Here is an 18,372-nt window from a genome sequence, read left to right as displayed (position 1 = left end):
TAGATTTATGCCACCGAGCAAGTCCCTCCTCATTTTCCTAACCTCTGGTGGGCCATGGCTGGTACTGTGACTGACACCATGCATGAGCAATCCAAGCACGAGTGAGAATGAGCATGAAGTGCTTTTAGGAGAGCAAGGGGAGTGAGTGAGTGAGGTCTGCACCTTAAGTTTCACTTTCCATACTGAATATACTAACAATGTGATCTCTGAGTTTTATCTGCAGCTCCTGAGATTGTGGCCTTCCCCTCCACATTTGCAGAACACCTGAGCCAGATAAGGAGGCTAAAGAAGAGGACTCAGGATGATAATGTTCAATGAGATCCTGCAAGCCAGTGCTGCATCAAACAGTAAGCAAAGGGCCTGGAGGGTGAACATTAGGGACAGCCTGGATTAGGAAAGACTAGAGAGGAGAAAAATGCAGGCAAAGGAGACAGATGCACCATGACATAGTGAGGCTTCTCAGGCAGCAAACAAACAGAGATGCTGCAGACTCTGGCAGACCTGCAGGTTCAACAATCCCAGGCTCGTCTCTCTCTGAAGCCCCCTGAAAACTCAATATTGGGACCTTCCTGTGCTGCCCGCCCACCCCCCACCCCCCCACATCAACATTCCAGGTGGAATCAGGGGCTGCTGCACTATCCCCCACCACTCCATCCTGGTGGACATTAAAAGACAATCGCAGCTTCACACACGTTGACCTGTGAAAGCCACAGTTGGTGTAGGTATAGCTGAAATGGACATGAATGTTCTTTCCCCTTCATAAGTTTGGTCCTCTAATTTATTAAGTTTGAGTAAGTTTAAAATATATTTTAAAATTTCATGGAGGAGGGGAGTGTTGCACTAAATTCTGTTACAAAATAAATGTCTTATTTAAAACTTAACTCATCTTTATTGGTTTGCAACATCTGCTACCAAGTGCTTAACAGGTCTGTAAGCAACCAATTACCTGTTGCTGATAGCGTGACAACTCTCAGGATAAACCACAAACAAAATTAATAGATAAAAACATAAGAATGGCCATACTGGGTCAGACCAAAGGTCCATCTAGCCCAGTATCCTGTCTTCTGATAGTGGCCAACACCAGGTCCCCCAGAGGGAATGAACAAGTAATCATCAAGCGATCCATTCCCTGTCACTCATTCCCAGCTTCCGGTAAACAGAAGCTAGTGATGTACTGACAATGTTATATTCCTATATGTACAGCAATCACCACATAATTCCTAACAGGCCACAAAAGAGCAGGGCCAGGTAGTGTACAGTACAACAACAAGTGTTACTGTGGCTCAATGTTAAAACGGTCTTTCAAAGCCTCCCTGGGCCCAGTGCAGGGGAAAGACCTTTGGATAAGTGTACATAAAATTTTCCCTTACAGGGATGCCCCCCTCCCTGACAGCATTTGACTTTTCATTAATTTACTCAAACCAGAAGAAGATGCATAGTTCCAGACTGAGCTCTTCTAATAGCTGTGTCTGGCTGTTCAAACTCAGCAGACAGCTGCTCCACCTCCATCCTGGTGGAAAGGTTTCCCCCCTTTGCTTCACATACGTTATGCAGGACACAGCAGCCAGCTATAACCATTGGACCACAAGAGGGAAACACAGGTGGCAGTTGCCCTGAATTGTGACACCTTCCCTTTAGACACTACACAGCTATCTAGACAGAGAAATTTCCCACCTTAAGTGAAAAGCGTTCTGAATATAAATTCCAAAAAAGTAAGACACAAATTCTTATAAAAATGGAAAGCGAAGGTCCTATGCTGGACAGAGCTAAAGTGTCTGTCTACTTTAATTTACACATTCTATAGTACATGACAGTGTACATTCTGCAGGAGTGACAGAAAATTTAATAAGAGAAAATAAGTAATCCTCTACAAAATATAAAAGATTCTTTATCTGTCACTGATGGTTATATGCCCTGCAATTATTATTTTTTTTATGAAAGATGACATCTGTCAGTGTTACTTATGCTTATATATTTTAAAAGGACAAAACCTTTGTTTTTATCCAGTTTACTAACATGCTGTCTGCTAGCATTACTAGACTATGTTTTCAAATGGGCATTTATGTTCTTCACTTCCTGTTCTAAACTGCTGTATTGTGTTCCTGTTTGCTTTTCAAACATTACTGTATTTCACCCAAGTGGCTGCACTTCATTGCTGGGTAAAGTAATTCCTTATGTACAGTAAAATACATCAGTGGGGAGTAAGGGAGTTTGTAAAGACTGATATTTGGATAAAAACTGTACCCTCATCTCCATCCAAATGCTTTGAGTTTGAAAGTTTTATAAAACTTTCAGATACATATTTGATGAACAAATACACACATATATATACACCGCGCTATCTTTATACCATTATCTAACACACACAAGGTGGTAACATTAGTTGATTTGAATTAATATGCCACACATGAATGTAAAAAACACTAAATTAAATAAATCTGACTGAGCCCTGCTTTTCAAAATAATATTGCAAGATATACACTCATCATCAATGGAATATGGAAAAAGTATTAAATTATCTTAATATGATCCACAAAATTTCCCAAATTACACTCTATTACAAGAGGTCAGTTAACAGTGAACTGGTCTTCAATTGCTGATATTGTTTATAACTAGAGTTCTACTTGGGTGAAAACCCACACCACTTTGCACAAGATAAGAGTGTGGACAGCAACATACAAAATCTCAGTGTAATGGATAATATTAAAGAAAAGTCAAGCGGGAGAATGAATCATGCATTCCAGGGGAAAATCTTTTTATTCTAAATTAGGGCTCTGGGAGGGAGTTTGGGTGCAGGAGGGGGCTTGGGGTGCCAGATCAGGGGGCTGCTCACCTCAGGTGGCTCCCCGCAAGCAGCAATCCGTCTCAGCTGCTCTTAAGTGGAGGCACGGCAGGCAGCTCTGCGTGCTGCCTCTGATCGCAGGCACTTCCCCCGCAGCTCCCATTGGCCATGGTTCCCAGCCAATGGGAGCTGCGTTGCTAGTGCTCAGGGTGGGGCGGGGCCAGCATGTGAAACCGCCTGTCGAACCTCCGCCTAGGAGCAGCTGGGACAGGTTGCTGCTTGCGGGGAGCTGCCCAAGATGAGCAGCCCTGGGATACAGCACCCCAAGACCCCTCCCGCATCCAAACTCCCTCCCAGAGCCCATGCTCCACACCACCTCCCGCACCCCAATCCCCTGCCAGCCCCGCGCCAACTGCACTATAAACTGGAATTTCAATGAAGATCAGAAATGCTGGTTTATAGAGCTTTCCGGCTGGTGAAGTGCCTGATAAAATAGCTTTTATTGTATGTCAGGCAGTATCTCATCATGCATGAGCTATAATTGCAGCTTTGCTTTTCTGCTAGTTTTATACTCTTAATTCAGAACAAATTTATTGTGTAGGCTTGAGCTGTACTTGAAATTCACTTTCCCAAATACTTTTCATAGTTTTTCAACAAGTGTATTTGAATATGCACAGTGAACCAATAATTCACAATTGGATATTGCAGTTGATATTCCTGAAACTGTAATTAAGTGATCAGTAATATAATGTGGAAGTTTAACATTTCGATATTAAATGCTACTAGCTGCTGATAAGGTAACTCCTGATCTGTTGGCAATACAAATGTACCTTAGTTGTTCAAAGACAATCATATAACCGTTTACATCTTCCATTAATTTAGTATCACCATTTTTCCCAGTCTCCCAGTGGAAGGAATGACTAATGATTCTTAGCATTTCATTCCCCCATAAAGGAGAATGCTTACTGAATAACACTTAAGTCATACACCAAACTCCATTGTCCTTATCTTATTAAAAATGTGTTCCTTAACTTTTTAGATAATGTTGGTAGGTTTTTGTTTGTTTTTTTTTTGTAAAGAGAGAGAATTAAATATTTTGGGATTTTACTAAACATCCAAATAAAACAGTCTAAGCTAATCAGCCTGCAGGAATTTTGTAAATTATTGTTGCGTATCTGCAGTTTTCCCTCTCCCCTTGTTCTGCGATTTCTTGCACTCTGTCTGTGGTTGTCTGAGGGGCATAATCACTATTGTTATTTAGCACCCATACAATGAAGAGAAATATATCCTGATTAGCTACTGTAATCCCTCTGTAGTAACTGGCTACTGGATTCAATATTTTAAATGGTCTGCCAGAAACAAAACTGGCTGTCTCAAAATCTCTCTCTCTTTGGCAGAGAAAGAAAAATCCCTTGGACTCATTCCCCCTTTCCTACTTACTTCCATTGGATCTTAAGAATAATGTTCATATTTATGTTTTCCACTGAGAACAATCTCAAGAACCTCCCTTCCCAATTCACTTTTGAAATGTAATGTAAACAAAAATTGTGGTTATTCTAGGGAGAAGAGTCTTGTTGACTTATAATGAAAGAAAAGGAGTGGGGGAATTTAAACTGTACATTGGTCTCTTTATAGGACATAAGGGCTGGGATATGCAAATTGCCAGTCTGCGGAGTGAAAGAGAGGGGCTTGCAGAGCCTGGAGTGGGATGCTTGTGTTGCCAGCAGGCAGCAACCTGTAGTTTTGGGCGAGTTTCCCCCAGGGAGCACAGACAAGGCTCCCTCGTGCTATAAGAAGGCAGTAGTGATTCACCCTGTACCCCTTGGTAAACCCCGAAGTGTCATAACGGTACAGTGACCAATACAAGAATACTAACCTCCAAACAAACAAGCAAACTAAATATCAGAAAACCCCTAATAATTAGGAAGGGTACTAGCTTAGTAAGGCAGGGCATTCTCCAGGATCCAGTGACCAAAAGCTGCACTCCTAGAGGACTCTGCACTCCTTACAGTGTTAATGAAGGCGTGGAGATTTCCTGACATGATGGACAGTCTCTTCTCTGCCCACAATATAGCTACTAACCAAGTAGTGAGTGCACGTATTCCTCTATGGGAAGCCTTCTGGAAATGAATACAGGATTCCTTAATAGCTGCTATGACCTATGGGGAAACAGTGGCATTTAAACTGGTTCCAGAAAAATAGGATGGACCACATACAAAACAAAGGATCTTTGCATTATGAAAAAGCGTTGTTCCATTTGGGCAATATTTTATGGCTCTAATGTCAGCTAGGGAATACTAATTCACTTCCTTTGGGCAGGATGTGTTCAGACAGAAGGGAAGGAAATTTCCTAAGGAATGATTTGGGAACAGTTCTAAGAACTGCTTATCTGTGAAAAACAGGAGGAAGGGTTCTTTACACAAGAGATCTCCCTAATCAATAATTCTTTGAACAAGGTCGTAGCAGTGAGGAACATCGGTTTAATAGAAAGAGAACAGAAGGCAGCTTTTGCCAGAGGCTTGAAAGGAGATTTGTTGAGAGCATTCAGAATGAAATTAAGGTTCCATTCTGCTAACTGGTTCTGACTGGAGGTTGACAGCATTTAGCACACTGGAAAAAGTCAAGTGATGTCAGAATGCAGGATGAGGTTGTCATCATTTAGTCAGGATCTGAGAGTTGGTATGTGACATTCATGGGTGTTATAACTCAGTTCTCTGATACAGCCCTCTAACGAAAACTCCAAAAGGAAGGAGAGGTGTGCTTGAAGGGGAGGGACACTTCCGGTGTAGCACCCACTAAAGAAACAGCCAATTGCTCCAATATGCTTGATTTGTAGAGTCCTCCTTGGATGTAAGCAAAACGTCAGTCAGATGAGAAGAGAAGCCAAAGGTCTGAAGAATTATTTTGTTAGCATCCAGGCCTGAAGTTTCTAAAATGACAAGTGATTTTGGGTGCCCAATTTGAAACACATACGAGGGACCTGATATTCGGAATGTGCTGAGTACGCTTGCTTTCTGACAATCATGTGTTTCGATGGGCACCCAGTACTGAAACACCAAAAAATCACTAATTATTTTTTAAAAAAGTAGATCTCAAGCTACTACACACACATTGTGTGGGTCCAGGGGCAGAACTGGATCCTGATGGAGAAGGTTCCTTGTTTGAGGGAGCTGCCATGGTTCTGATATGGACAGGCTGAAGACAACTAGGGAAACAAGGCCTTATGGGACAGTGACAGGGCATGAGGATGAATTTGGCCTTTTGGCAAATACATATGCATTTCTTTGGCAGAAAAGGGAATGGAGGAAAGGCATGTGTTTAGGGGCTGACCAGTTGAAGAAAAAGCATCCACCCTCTCAATGTGAAGATCCCTGTGTCTAGATCAAGACAGACCCAAAGTTTGTTTAGGTGTGAAGCAAACATGTCTCTTTGTGGAAGGCACTACAATACCACCATCTTGTTAGTTTGGCATCTGCCATGGAAGATGGTGGCTCTACTAGTCAGTTTTTTTGGGCGCTGAAATTTCCCTAGATATAGCTGAGAAGTCAACCACTGAACCTTTTCTATCTCCCAGAAGATCCAGATGGCTGTGTCAGAGACAAGTTTCATTTTTCCCCTGTCCATTTTTACCAGTGGCCACAGTTCAAATGTCAAACTTCTTAAATATAATCTGTGTAGTGATGGGGGAAGTGGCTGCTCAATGGCTAGATCCAGTGCCCAGAGTGCCACAGAGAGTGATGGTGATCTGAAATTCCAACTTGGACTATACTCCCTGTCATCATCTATGTGCCCCATGAAGGCTCTCCAACCTTTGACGCTTGTTTTGGTTATGATCCTGAAGATTCGTGGGTTTGCCAAAGGCTTGTCCCTCATCAGATATATGTTCCACAGTGGAACAATTTCTGGACCCAAGTGAAATGGGAAGTCAAAGCCTCTTGGTGAGGGAGGACTCTTCAATCCCACTTCATGAAGGCTTGAAGAAACCATATCCTGTCCAGTGAACAGTGTCTGCAGCAGCTGTGACTAACAGATCTAGAGGAGGGAGAGCCTGATTAGCATGGTCTCATACAGAAGACAAGAGAACAACTTCCTTCAGTTTCTGGGCTTTCCAGAGGAACCACTTTGGTTGGTGAGAAAACAAGACCAAACCTCAAAAATGAATGAGAACCTGTGACTGAGTCAGAGCACTTCTCTCGGTTTCACAATGAGCCAGTGGAATTGCAGAATGGAGAGTGCCTGATGCAGATACAGTTGAGATGTCTGGAAAGTGTTCACAGCCTAGAAAACCCCCTCCTATTTAAAACTAACATTATTTCCTTCTTTCTTCACTGTAGCAATCACTATTGTCCCAAGTTTAAAACCATGGGGCAGAGGAGATGCCAAAGGGGAGATCTGGTCAGGATACATGGTGTAAGTGCATCTTAGATGGTATCTTAGGCCAGATTACACTCAGTGGGCTAGAGGGCAACACATGGAGCAGCTACTGTAATGGGCTTATGCCAATCTGTGAGGGGCTGCAGGAATCCCTTTGGGAATGACCATGGAAAGATCTGCTGGAGCTGCACTCATGAGGACAGCAGGAACAGTCTGCATGCAGCAGAGACGAAAGTGGCAGAAAAAAAGTGAGAAAATGAAGAGAGTCAGTAGCTGAAAGAAAAGCAGAGCTGAAGTGCAGGACAATGCTGCTGGAGGCAGAGAAACTGGAGCTGTAGTCCCAAGAAAGTTGTTAAAGGACATGTGTGTGTTAAGGAGAAAATCTACATAGGACTGCCTCCAAAACTGGAGTCAGCACAGCTTAAGTTATCAGTAGCTATGTATTGGCAGATACAGTTTCTGAGAAGCTGATGTAAAAAGCCATCGTTTTGTTCCATATTTATTATTCCTCAACGGACTTCCACATGAAATGCTTCGTTTACAAACCAAACCAAGACTTGGGTTTAGTTGGTAGCACAGCATGTTCCACCTAGTATAGAGTCTGAAAAAATGAAACGGTGCTCTCGCTACTTTGCACATAACTAGCAACCATCACTAACAGATACAGGAATCTCTGGCCATTTGATGACCCAGAAGCAGAACAGAGTAAAGCTTGCAGGCTTGATTTTCACACTGCATTGCTAAAGCAGAGAACGGTTGGAAAAGAGAACAGGTACAGTATGGGCAGTACCAAATGCCAAGAGAATCACATTTTTGACCTAGCTCTTTGAATGTTTGTGGTTTTGTCAGTATGCACGTTAATGTTTGTATTCATTCTATACTGTAATTTCATTTTGGATATTAAAACATTAAAAACATACACATTTTCTAATCTTTCAAATGGATGTTTAAAGGAACTGCCAAACAAAAAATGCTAAGAAATCTCTCCTAGACAGTGAGAAAAATTAAAGGCATTACAGTTAATACATAATACTGACCTACTTTATATATATTTTCCCTCCATTACTTAGAAATATTCATACAACTTAATCCTTACACTGAAAAACTGTTCTACAGAGGCAAAAGTACAGCAACTGAACAAAACTTTAGCTTTGAAAAACAAAAATAAAGACACAAAACCAACGCTGACAAAGAAAATCAGAAGGTGAAAAATACCAGATTAGATCTTGCAGTGTAGTACATTTCTTCTGAACTGTCCAAAAAATCGTTACTGTTGGGCTGTTCATTAGACAGAGACCAAGAAACTCAGGTTATTTACCTTGAGACTGAAAGCCAGATATACACAAAGGGAAATTGTCTTGCCAACACAATTTTGTTAATGCAAATGCAAAGTTACACCATATTAAACAGCTTCTGAAAAAACTTACATTTCATATTACATCATAATTAATTTAGTATAAAGATTAAACATTACTTAACAGCCAAAAAGCAAAAAGAGCTGAAGAACTACCTTAATAAACTGGAATTAGCAATTATCAATTTATTCCCATCTCTCAATACCCCCCATTCCAGGATTTTTTTGTCACCAGTTGGAATACTGGAGATTAAGGAAAACTTCTACCCTCAATCTCTCTTCCTACAAGGCCTTTCATCAAAATGTGTCTTAGAATGAACAGGACTTCTTTTGCAGCCAGTTAGAACTCTGACTTCAATTGACCGGAATGATCTAAATTTAATGATACAATCCTCCTTTCCTCCACAATCCTCTCATCCTCTTACAAGGAACCATTCTCTAGCTTCCAAGAATCAACCTGGCTTTTCCACTGTGCAGTATATTAATGAATCAGCCATTAAAGCCATTCGTATTTAATTTAATAAAAGCAGGTACCTGTAAAGTATTGGAACTACTTAAGTGTAAATGTTTTTTTCCAGATTACCATTACATTTCTATGTACTTCAAAGTAACCCCATAAATATCAAAATAACGGTTTTGTTTCACTTGTACACATTTTTTCTTCATCTATGGTCAGACTGAACATGTGCTCAAATAATTTTGTAGGGTATTATAGGAAAGCTGCTGCCATGTCCTCAAGAATAAGGTGCTCAAAAATCTTTTAAAGGACAAATATCTGAAGATGTCCTAAATAAAGAAATTCCTTTACCTTTAGAGCAAAGTACAGTCCTTCATTCTTCTCATTATTATGCAGGCAATTAAGCACTCCCTTTCCCTCCTCAGAAATATCCAAATAAACAGTTCTAGCTCCTCCTCATGGGCAGGGAGATAAACACAGGGGGTTAGGTGGTTGTTGTCTGTCTTTTTGACAGAGTCAAAACAAAGAGTTCTGGTTCTCCCTTCTAGTAAGGGAACCTTTTGTGTTGGTTTTCCCTATCAGCAGGATTAATCCTTTCTTGCAGCCAGAGAGACAACTAAGATTCCAAAGTGCAATACTCCTGTGTGTTTCAATTCAATGTGGAGCGAACTTCAACTCCTCCCTTCCAAGAACATCTGCCAAAGAAATGCTCCCTATGGCTGTGCCCTAAGCCCCAGAAGAAAACTTTCCCCTCAGAAACACTGTTGTCCTTAAAGCTGTCCAGCTGCGTGACGGGGACACACACCCAGTCACAGGAATTTTAAAATCTAAAAAGGGCTGCTTTTTTTCCTGGTTAATTTTAAGCTCCATTTTCTTCTTTAAAACCTATTTTGTGATTGTCATGCCACATATTCAAGCACTTTTCAAAGAACAAAAAGAACACAAGTGAGAAAATATTTAAAGGCATGTAGAAATAAAGATTGTGCTAATCATAATATTTTCCACAATGTATATTATAGTGAGGCAGACTACAGAAAAAGGGGAGTAAGAGTACTGACATTGTAAGGTGATTTTGGTAAGACCCACTCTTAACATATTTTTCTTGCCAGTTTTAGAATTGCTGGTCCTCTGTTTAATTTTATTTTTATATATAATATGCTCTAATCAGCATAGCAATAAGTGATGTGATTATGCAACTACATACATGGGTATATAATTTCTCTGAAGTTGTTGCATAAATTCTTGTTTATGTTAGATAAGCTACTCCTCTCTGTCCTGTTGGGATACTACAGGCTGCAGTCTGCCTGCCCAAGCCAGCTGCTGTGGAAGAGTGTGTGCACACACCAACTCACATCGCTAAAGCCAGCTGGCTCTTTTCCAGAGGAAAGGGTCAAGGGAGGGGAGGAAGGAGGTGCTCTTGTAGCGCACTGAAAGAGAAGTGTGCCAGCTCTGCTCTTGCATGGCTCCTACGCCAAAGGAATGCAGCTCCAGGCATGCTCCCTTCCTGAGAACCAGGGGGAGGAGCTCCTTAATAAAATTGCTTGGGGGGAGAGAGAAGGGACTATGTCACAAGTCAACCTTTTTTCTCATTTGCAGGATGCAAAACGTGAGGCACAAAACCCATGCAACATGTTACTCACAAACTCATGATGTGGCTCTGTCTCCTTCCTTAATGGAGGATTGAACTTTATTTGACCAACTATAGAGGAAAAAAAATAAAGTCAAGATATGGTTCGCTTACGGTAAGAAAGGATTCAGTTTCTAGTAGCAGTTGCCCACTAACTTAAGCATAAATCAGTTTTATGAGTATATTATACTTCCATTGATCTGTATTTATGACACACACACATGCCCTTAGTGCCATGAGCTCAGAGCCCTCTAGAAAGCAGCAAACTCTGGGGGCTGCACATCCTTGCTTCTGTTCAGAGCTATGCAAGGGATTGCCCTTAGGTCCTTGTCATCCACCCATGAGAAGGATCACAAAAAGGATTCAGAAGCAGCATGGTAGGGGAACATAACTCTGTGAGGCAACTTACTCGTAACTTTAGTTACAGGTGAGTAAATCTTTTCTGTGAATTGCTTTTTCAGATCCGTACTGTTGGGAGATTTAACTAGCAGTAAAAATCCCTGTTGAAGGGTTGAGGAGTACTAATTAAATTTTCCACTGCTCTTCCGCAAGAGACATTTGCCATTGTACCAAAAAGTTGGATACAATGTTCTTGAAGTTCAAGAATTCCAAAGTTACTATTAGTTTATGGATCCCAAGATACAAAACCCAAAATTTAAACTGCATTTTTTTTTTTTGAGAAGGGGAAGTCCTGCCTTCTGATTTAACCTCTCGTCATACTCTCCCTCCACCAAGTTGTGTGTGATCATTTTAGTTTGAAAATAAAACTGAAGATCTTAAAACAATAGTTGAATGAGAAATTTCAGTGTTATGCTCATGGTTTTCTTAACAGTGGTTTCTTTACCATCACCATAAGGTTTCAGGGGGCTTTCACTCCAACTTTAAAATGGAACATTTTCTGAGTAGCTGGCCCAAAAGTTTAATACCAGCAATATTCAAAGTAAAGTACCAAGTTGCAATGCATAGCAGTATTATGATGGCATTTTGCTCAGTCCTAGGGTGAAGACAGAATTTTGCATCACTCTCTGGAAACCCACTCTAAAGAATAGCATGAAGTGGCATTGAAAGTCTTTGAGAGGAATCTATGTCAAGCCCTATTTCACTAGGCTGTAGTAGTAGAGGGAGTTGAAGAAGTGCTGGAAAACAAAATGGTACGGACCTCTACATATTTTAAGAGTATATATATTTAATCACACTGTTTTGTATAATCTGTTCCTATGTTCACAATAAGTGCAATTGGGTATAAATTCACTCCGTGTTGCCTCAAAAAAAGAAGAATATTCCTAGTTATGGTAGATAGACAAAAGCTCAGTTTAAGTTAAAAGCTAATTTCAAGTTATAACCTTTAATATTCTTAATTTAATGAAGTATACACATGCTTACAGTTTATTTCAGAGCGTGTTTTTTCTTCTCTCACATTTCTACTTGTTGAATGAATTCTATGAGGCACAAGGGGCTAGAAAAGAAAAGAAAAAAGCATTACCACCAAAAGTATACCTTCTATTATGTGAAGATACAGTTGTCCTGTTATATGTATTTTACTCATCTCCTTCGAAGATTTTTAAATATATGATACAAGCAAAGTCTAAAAACGATATAAAGAGTATGTTTTGCATTTTAAAAGACACACCACTGCATTAGACTGCTATCCATGTACTAACAATATATATTTCCATTATATCTATACAGTTTGTGCCAGTCTAGTTGTGTGTGTAATGGTTTTATAGCTGTTACATATGTCATTCTGAATTTAAAGGGACAGTGGTAGGTCTGTATTTATCCTAACTTGTCTGATTCCTTCTTATACTTGCAAAATCTAAATACCTGAATGATTTTTTCAAGATAAATAGGACACCAACTAAAGCATCAATCTAGTCCGCCAGTCAAAGTTTGGCTCCTGAGCTTGGTGTCAAGCACCTCAAGCTACAGGAACTGCAATGGCAACATAGACAACCACTGGTAAGGAGAAGTATGCCTAAATGGCATTAACAGGATCATTAGGGACCTGCAGCTAGCCCTCCTCAGATGAAAAAACAGACAGGGCTTTCAGAGGGGAGAATAGGCATATTTAAAAAATATATCAGGTTATCGTTATGATGAAACTACAGAAGCCAAGAAATACAGCAAGACAACAGCTCGAGTAGCCTAGGGGTATGTCAATCAAATGTTCCCACCCCTTTGCCCAAGGTCCTGCCCGCCTGACACCTTAAGGCCTTCTCCCATGGTTATTACTTCCAGGGTCGAGATTGACATATGACTGAAAACGAGTGGCATATGACCCCTCTGCGAACTCCCCACATTATCCTCTCCTAATCAGACTGGGTTTCAGTCCAATAGGACCTCCCTGACAGCAGGTTTGACCAATCAGGGCGAATTTCAGGTCAGAGTGATCCATCTAGAAGAGGGTCATATGACATCTCTAACACCACCTCCCACTGCCCTCTACCAATCAGAATGGTTTTCACTCCCATAGGCCCTCTTGGAAGGGAAACATATGACGGTATAGGCCAGAACCCTCAATCTCTAGAGCTCAACATTTGGCCAGGTGGCAACCCCATACCTAGAAGACCCACTGCTGTGTGAGACAGGCCATCTTGATTTAGGAGCGTGTTTTTCAGGAATCGTGGAAATGCTGAGGGGAAACCTTGTCTCCATCACCCCCATAAGAATTACAGAATTCATTTTAGCTCTGAGTCACTTGGTCACCCGAGAAGAAAGCACTACATCAGTGACAGTTCTGAGGAGGTGCGAACTGCCGAGGGGAGCCCTTTGGCCCAGCTGTTGATGGTTATGCCAGAATCTGACTCCAAGACCAAAGCGCTAACAAACACAATGGCCATCCAGTGTCGTCCCTCCCTACCCCCCCCCACCACAATGGAGGAAGGTGACCGTAGCTTGCTGGAGTCAGACGAGGTGAACGGAGAAGACATTTAACTAGACTATAAAAAGTGATCATTGAGGATGGGGTGTAATGGGCTAGGAATCAACCTGGGGTTGAGTAAATCTAAAAACTGCAGACTGACAGCTGTTTGTGTTTTTTTTCCTGAAAGTCTCTCAATGCCTTTCTAGAGGACCAGAGGCCCCGGACAGCATTACATCATAGAGACACGGTGAATCAAGCCCAACTTGTTTTTGCTCAACACCAAGACAAGAGGAAACCGAGCAGGCAGAGGATTATGGCTATATGGATTGAAGAAGGCCCTTGGCATAGAGCTGAGCCAGTGCCATGTCTTGAGCATAAAAATGTTATGCAGTCTATTGTACATGTTTCTGTTTGTGCTATCCTTAATCACTGTCTTCGAGAGAAGCTTTTTGAAGATTGTGAGGACTGTGTTATAGACAACGTAGGCCAGCAGTATCATGACTGCGTGATTTGGACTTCAGAGAATAGAAGCTGCAAGCTCCACGCCCTGTGTACTGACCTGTGTTTGGAAAGCCTATTAAATGCTTTTATGACCACAGGTTACGCAATGCAATATCTGTGCTTAACCCAAGAAAATTTAGCACAAGGGATGACCTTGGTAAATGCCATGCAAAGCGCTCGAGATCCTAACAGTGTTTAAAGAAAATTACCATATCGAAGGATACCCACTTAGTGCATTATATTGACTGCCTGACCTACACAAAAAGTTACAGAACCCCACTTAGGAAAATTATAAAAAGTCTAAAAGGACTAAGTTAGAGAACGGTAAGGGGACAACCATGCGATATAAATAGAATAAAACTTAGTACCTGTAAATAAAAATGTCTATTAAAAATTCTGACTATACGTGTTTCTGTTACAAGGTCTGTGTGGCAGTTAAATAAGATGAAAGTTTTGATGGGGCATCTCTGTTTTCAAGGGTTGTACGTCTTTTAAATAAAAATAGATTCAAAGAACCCAGCTATTGTGTCTTTAAGAAAAGATACCTGTTTACAGCAAAAAGCTGAAATACATGTAGTAGCGTTCAGGAGAAATAAAACAAAAACATGTGTTTCAAATAAACCAAAAAAGCTCCTATACTCTTGTTTGAGACGTGTACATACGTACAACTGAGCTGACTCAACACCACTGAATTATATTGGTTTAACCATAACCTACTGAAAAAATGAGGTTGTGTGGAACTATTGCCTTCAGATGTAATCACTAAGGTTAAGATTCTGTCACGGGTATTTTTAGTAGAAGTCAGGGACAGGTCACAGGCAACAAACAAATATTCACAGAAGCCCAGCTGTTTCAGCAGCCTGGGGGCTGCTGCTTCATCATCCCTGAGACTGACCACAGGTCAGCTGTTCTGGCAGCCTTGGGGCTGGCTGGGGGCTGCTCCTCCAGCAGCCTGGAGCTGAACACCAGGTCAGCTGTTCCATTGACCCCGGGGCTGGCAGCTGCTCCAGCCTTGCCCCAGAAGTAATCCTGGAGATCCTGGAAAGTCATGGAATCTGTGACCTTCATGACAGAATCATATCCTTCATAATCACACACCCATGTTTCCTTAATGTTCCATCAGGGTTAAAGATACTAGGTCCTGTTGGGGCTGGAAAAATAATCAGTAATTAGGCTGACAGGCATTCATCCATGGAAAGGGAGGTGGTACGCTCTGATTAATATTAAATTAAACAAAAGGAAGTATTTGAGGAGGGGTGCATAATTAATAAATACATACATAAGGAATTTCAGAGCTGTAGTGATCAAATCAATCTGCTAACTACAGACTGTTTGAAACAGTTAGGTTGACATAAAAAAAACAAGAGCTTGTTTGGAGACTTCTTATAACACACCATCTTTCAAAAATTATTACTGCTGTACTGAAGCACAAAGAGTTTTGCTTGTTTTATAAATCTGAAAATATATATTATATAATCTTACTCTTTGTACATGCTGTCTTTACTAAATGATACATCTTTATTTCAGTGTGGCAAAAAAAAAAAACAACCTATGAAATCTGGCATTTTGAAGAAAAATCTGACAAACTCTTTTCCAAGTACATAAAATTACATTTCCGTCAAACAAGAGAGACTTCAGGGTATCTCAGCTGCTGCACAAACAAAATAAATAATGATTTCTAAAAGAAGGTGTGCACTTATGCCAACATAAGATTATGCTGCACCCCACAAAGCACCAATTGCTAAACTGTTTTTAAATTCTCGGGGGAGGGGGGGGAATTAGGCGAAAACAAACCTACCCAATGCCAACATCATGAGATGCTCGACGAACTCTTTCAGTACCTATTTTCTCCCAATTACGAGGTTTCATCCTCCCAAGTTTATCAATGATGAAACAGCTTGCATGTCTTGGAAGCATACAAAATAACACTGTGTGGTCTCTGGCAATACCAACATCTTTAGGGCTTATTTCACCACCACTTATGGCCACTTAGAACTATATAACCTGCTAGACAGGTTGCAAAGAGGTGCCTGTACCATGACACTGAGTCGGTGATATTTGTGAAAAGGGAGGAAGACTGGAACCCCCCTCCAGGGGATTATTTAAGGGACCTCACAAGCAAGATCCTGCCAGATCAACACATCACAGAGTTTGTGTCAGTAAGTCCAAAATCATATGGGTACAAGCTGTCAGGAGGGAAGGCCTACATGAAAGTCAAAGAGATTACCCTCAACATAGCAAACTGTGATAAGATCAACGTTGACAATTTGACAGATCTAGTCCTAGATTATAGCACAGACCTAGGGAAGTATAACCCAAAGAAGATACAAGTGCAGCAGTCCTCTATTGTAAGGAACAAAAATCAGTAGCAAACAAGAGACAAAGATCCTTAAGAAAATGCAGACAGTCACAACATGAGGGTCATCAGAGAAAGGTTTAAAACCGGCACTACAGCTTTTGAAAATGGATACACGGTGGAAACATCCTTTTTTTTTGGTCATTCTTACAGGGCCTAGAAACTATTAGAAAAGTCACTTTATAAAAAATGTGTTGGATAACACGCAGCAAATATCTGTTATGTCTGAGACTAATGTGTAGTGTTACAGTTGTGGGCAATCTCAGTATAAAGAACTGCTTTGTAAATAACCTTTACAATTTTGTGGAGGGGCCTATGCTTTTAAGGATTACCAGTTGTTTCCTACCAATAAAGTAAATAAGATTATTGTAGACTAGTAGATTAACTTTGCTTGTGAAAAAGTGATGAAATTCAGAAAGCCTTTATCAACTATGTGCATTATGTATATAGTTCAAAACGTATTTTGTCAGGGGAAAAAAAAAGAGTTGCACAATTAACCTAAACACAAAGTACATGATTCTGTTAAAAAAACCCAGGGATAAATTACAAATTATTACGCTTGCTCTGCAAATGTGCGCTAGCAAGGCAAAATTCTTTCTAGAAGCTATTGAGGATGCTACCAAAAGAACTTATGGCTATCTGATGGGGGATTTAAATACTTCTACACCAGAGGTTTATAGATTAAGAACTAGGATTTTCTGTTCAGACTGGCCCACAGTTTATAGTTTGAAAAGAACAACAGCTGGGTATAAAAATAAATTAATTTTTGGTAGGTCCTTTTTAACAGCCGAGGCTGCCAACTGCAAGCACATCTGACTATGTGAAGAGAAACCTGGTCCTTTTAAAATTACTTAGAAAATCACCCCTGCAGAAAAGGAAGGGCATATTGTGTTCAGCCTCTGATAATGTAGTAGTGCCCATCTCAGAAATAGCACTCAATACCTTAACAGGAAAAGTACCTTTGACACACAATTAAGTACATGTGCTGAAAAAGATGGAAATGTATAAGAACTGTGTAATAAAAGTATCTCACGGGGGGGGGGGGAGGGAGCATCTGGTGAAGCAGTCAGGGCGGGGGAGGAGAGGGTAATCGACCTCTTAAGTTTTGCTACCCCTCTGATAACAGGACTTTTGACTAATCAATAACAGAGTATGCAGGGGGAAAAAAATGCACTAATTGAAGCAATTGAGGGTTTTCCCTCCAGAGGAGTAAAATATCAGAACAACTGTGGGTCACTTATGGGATTACTGAAATGAAGGCTATTCTTCAAAGGACCAATTTAGTTGAATATGAAATAGTTAAATCTGCTTGCCCAGTGTCAAAGATCTGATGTGTGTGTAAGTATGTTAATTTTGCTCTGGATTCACTATTTCACTTTAGTTAGTCTTCTGTAAACTATCACATGCTAGTGAAGAGCTGCTTACTGATCTTCAATCTCCACATTTCCTTGTGAAGACATCAGCAGCTCTGCAACCATGTCTACTGTGAACATTTCACTTAGAAAATGTTATTCTCCTTTCTCTTCTCCTCCCCCCCCCATGCGTCACATAAGGTCTAAGTAATGCTGCATTCATGTCTCTTATGACATTTAGTGCACTCCCCTTTACAGGCTGGACACACTGGACAAGAATGGTGTATTTTTTTTTCTGTATCTTCCACAAGTAGTTTCCCATTCTTTGTAGACTGTCTCCAAATCTTCTGCTTGAGTTTTGTGCTTTTTGCGAAGTGTCACTACAAGTTTGTATTCTTGGGTTCACCTTTGATTTTATCTGTGAGTTTTTCAGACTTCCTAAAAAACTGTACATCAGAGAGTTTCTTCACTATGTCATTTAGATCTGGAGGTTAGGTTGGATGTATTCAAGTAGGTCACTTGCCATAATAAATATGAAACAGCTTACTTCGTATTTCTCACTTTCCAAACAACAATGCAAAATTGCTTGTCAAAGCCTATCCATTTTGACCATGCTGATTTATCAGCAAAGGGAAAAACCTTCCGGAGGGATGATTATAGAAAATATTAGCTTCATTGCTCTTGAAGAAACTTATTTCTTTTACAA

At 40.6% G+C, this 18,372-nt stretch overlaps 1 protein-coding gene across 3 annotated transcripts in view; it reads right to left on the bottom strand.

The window, feature by feature from the left end:
* Window positions 1-18,372, bottom strand: part of MAP4K3 (mitogen-activated protein kinase kinase kinase kinase 3) — a 135,186-nt gene that overhangs the window by 66,766 nt on the left and 50,048 nt on the right. For 2 of the 3 annotated variants that reach the window (XM_074949758.1, XM_074949760.1), the window contains 3 exons: window positions 11,978-12,050; window positions 10,608-10,666; window positions 8,372-8,434 (listed from right to left, as the gene is read on the bottom strand). In XM_074949758.1, the coding sequence (XP_074805859.1) occupies window positions 8,372-8,434; window positions 10,608-10,666; window positions 11,978-12,050 (195 nt within the window). The remainder of the gene's footprint in view (window positions 1-8,371; window positions 8,435-10,607; window positions 10,667-11,977; window positions 12,051-18,372) is intronic. The other variant, XM_074949759.1, reaches the window with a different exon arrangement.

Source organism: Natator depressus, chromosome 3 (assembly GCF_965152275.1).
Source record: "Natator depressus isolate rNatDep1 chromosome 3, rNatDep2.hap1, whole genome shotgun sequence".
Taxonomy (NCBI): domain Eukaryota; kingdom Metazoa; phylum Chordata; order Testudines; family Cheloniidae; genus Natator; species Natator depressus.
This window is presented reverse-complemented; position numbering and strand designations above follow the sequence as displayed.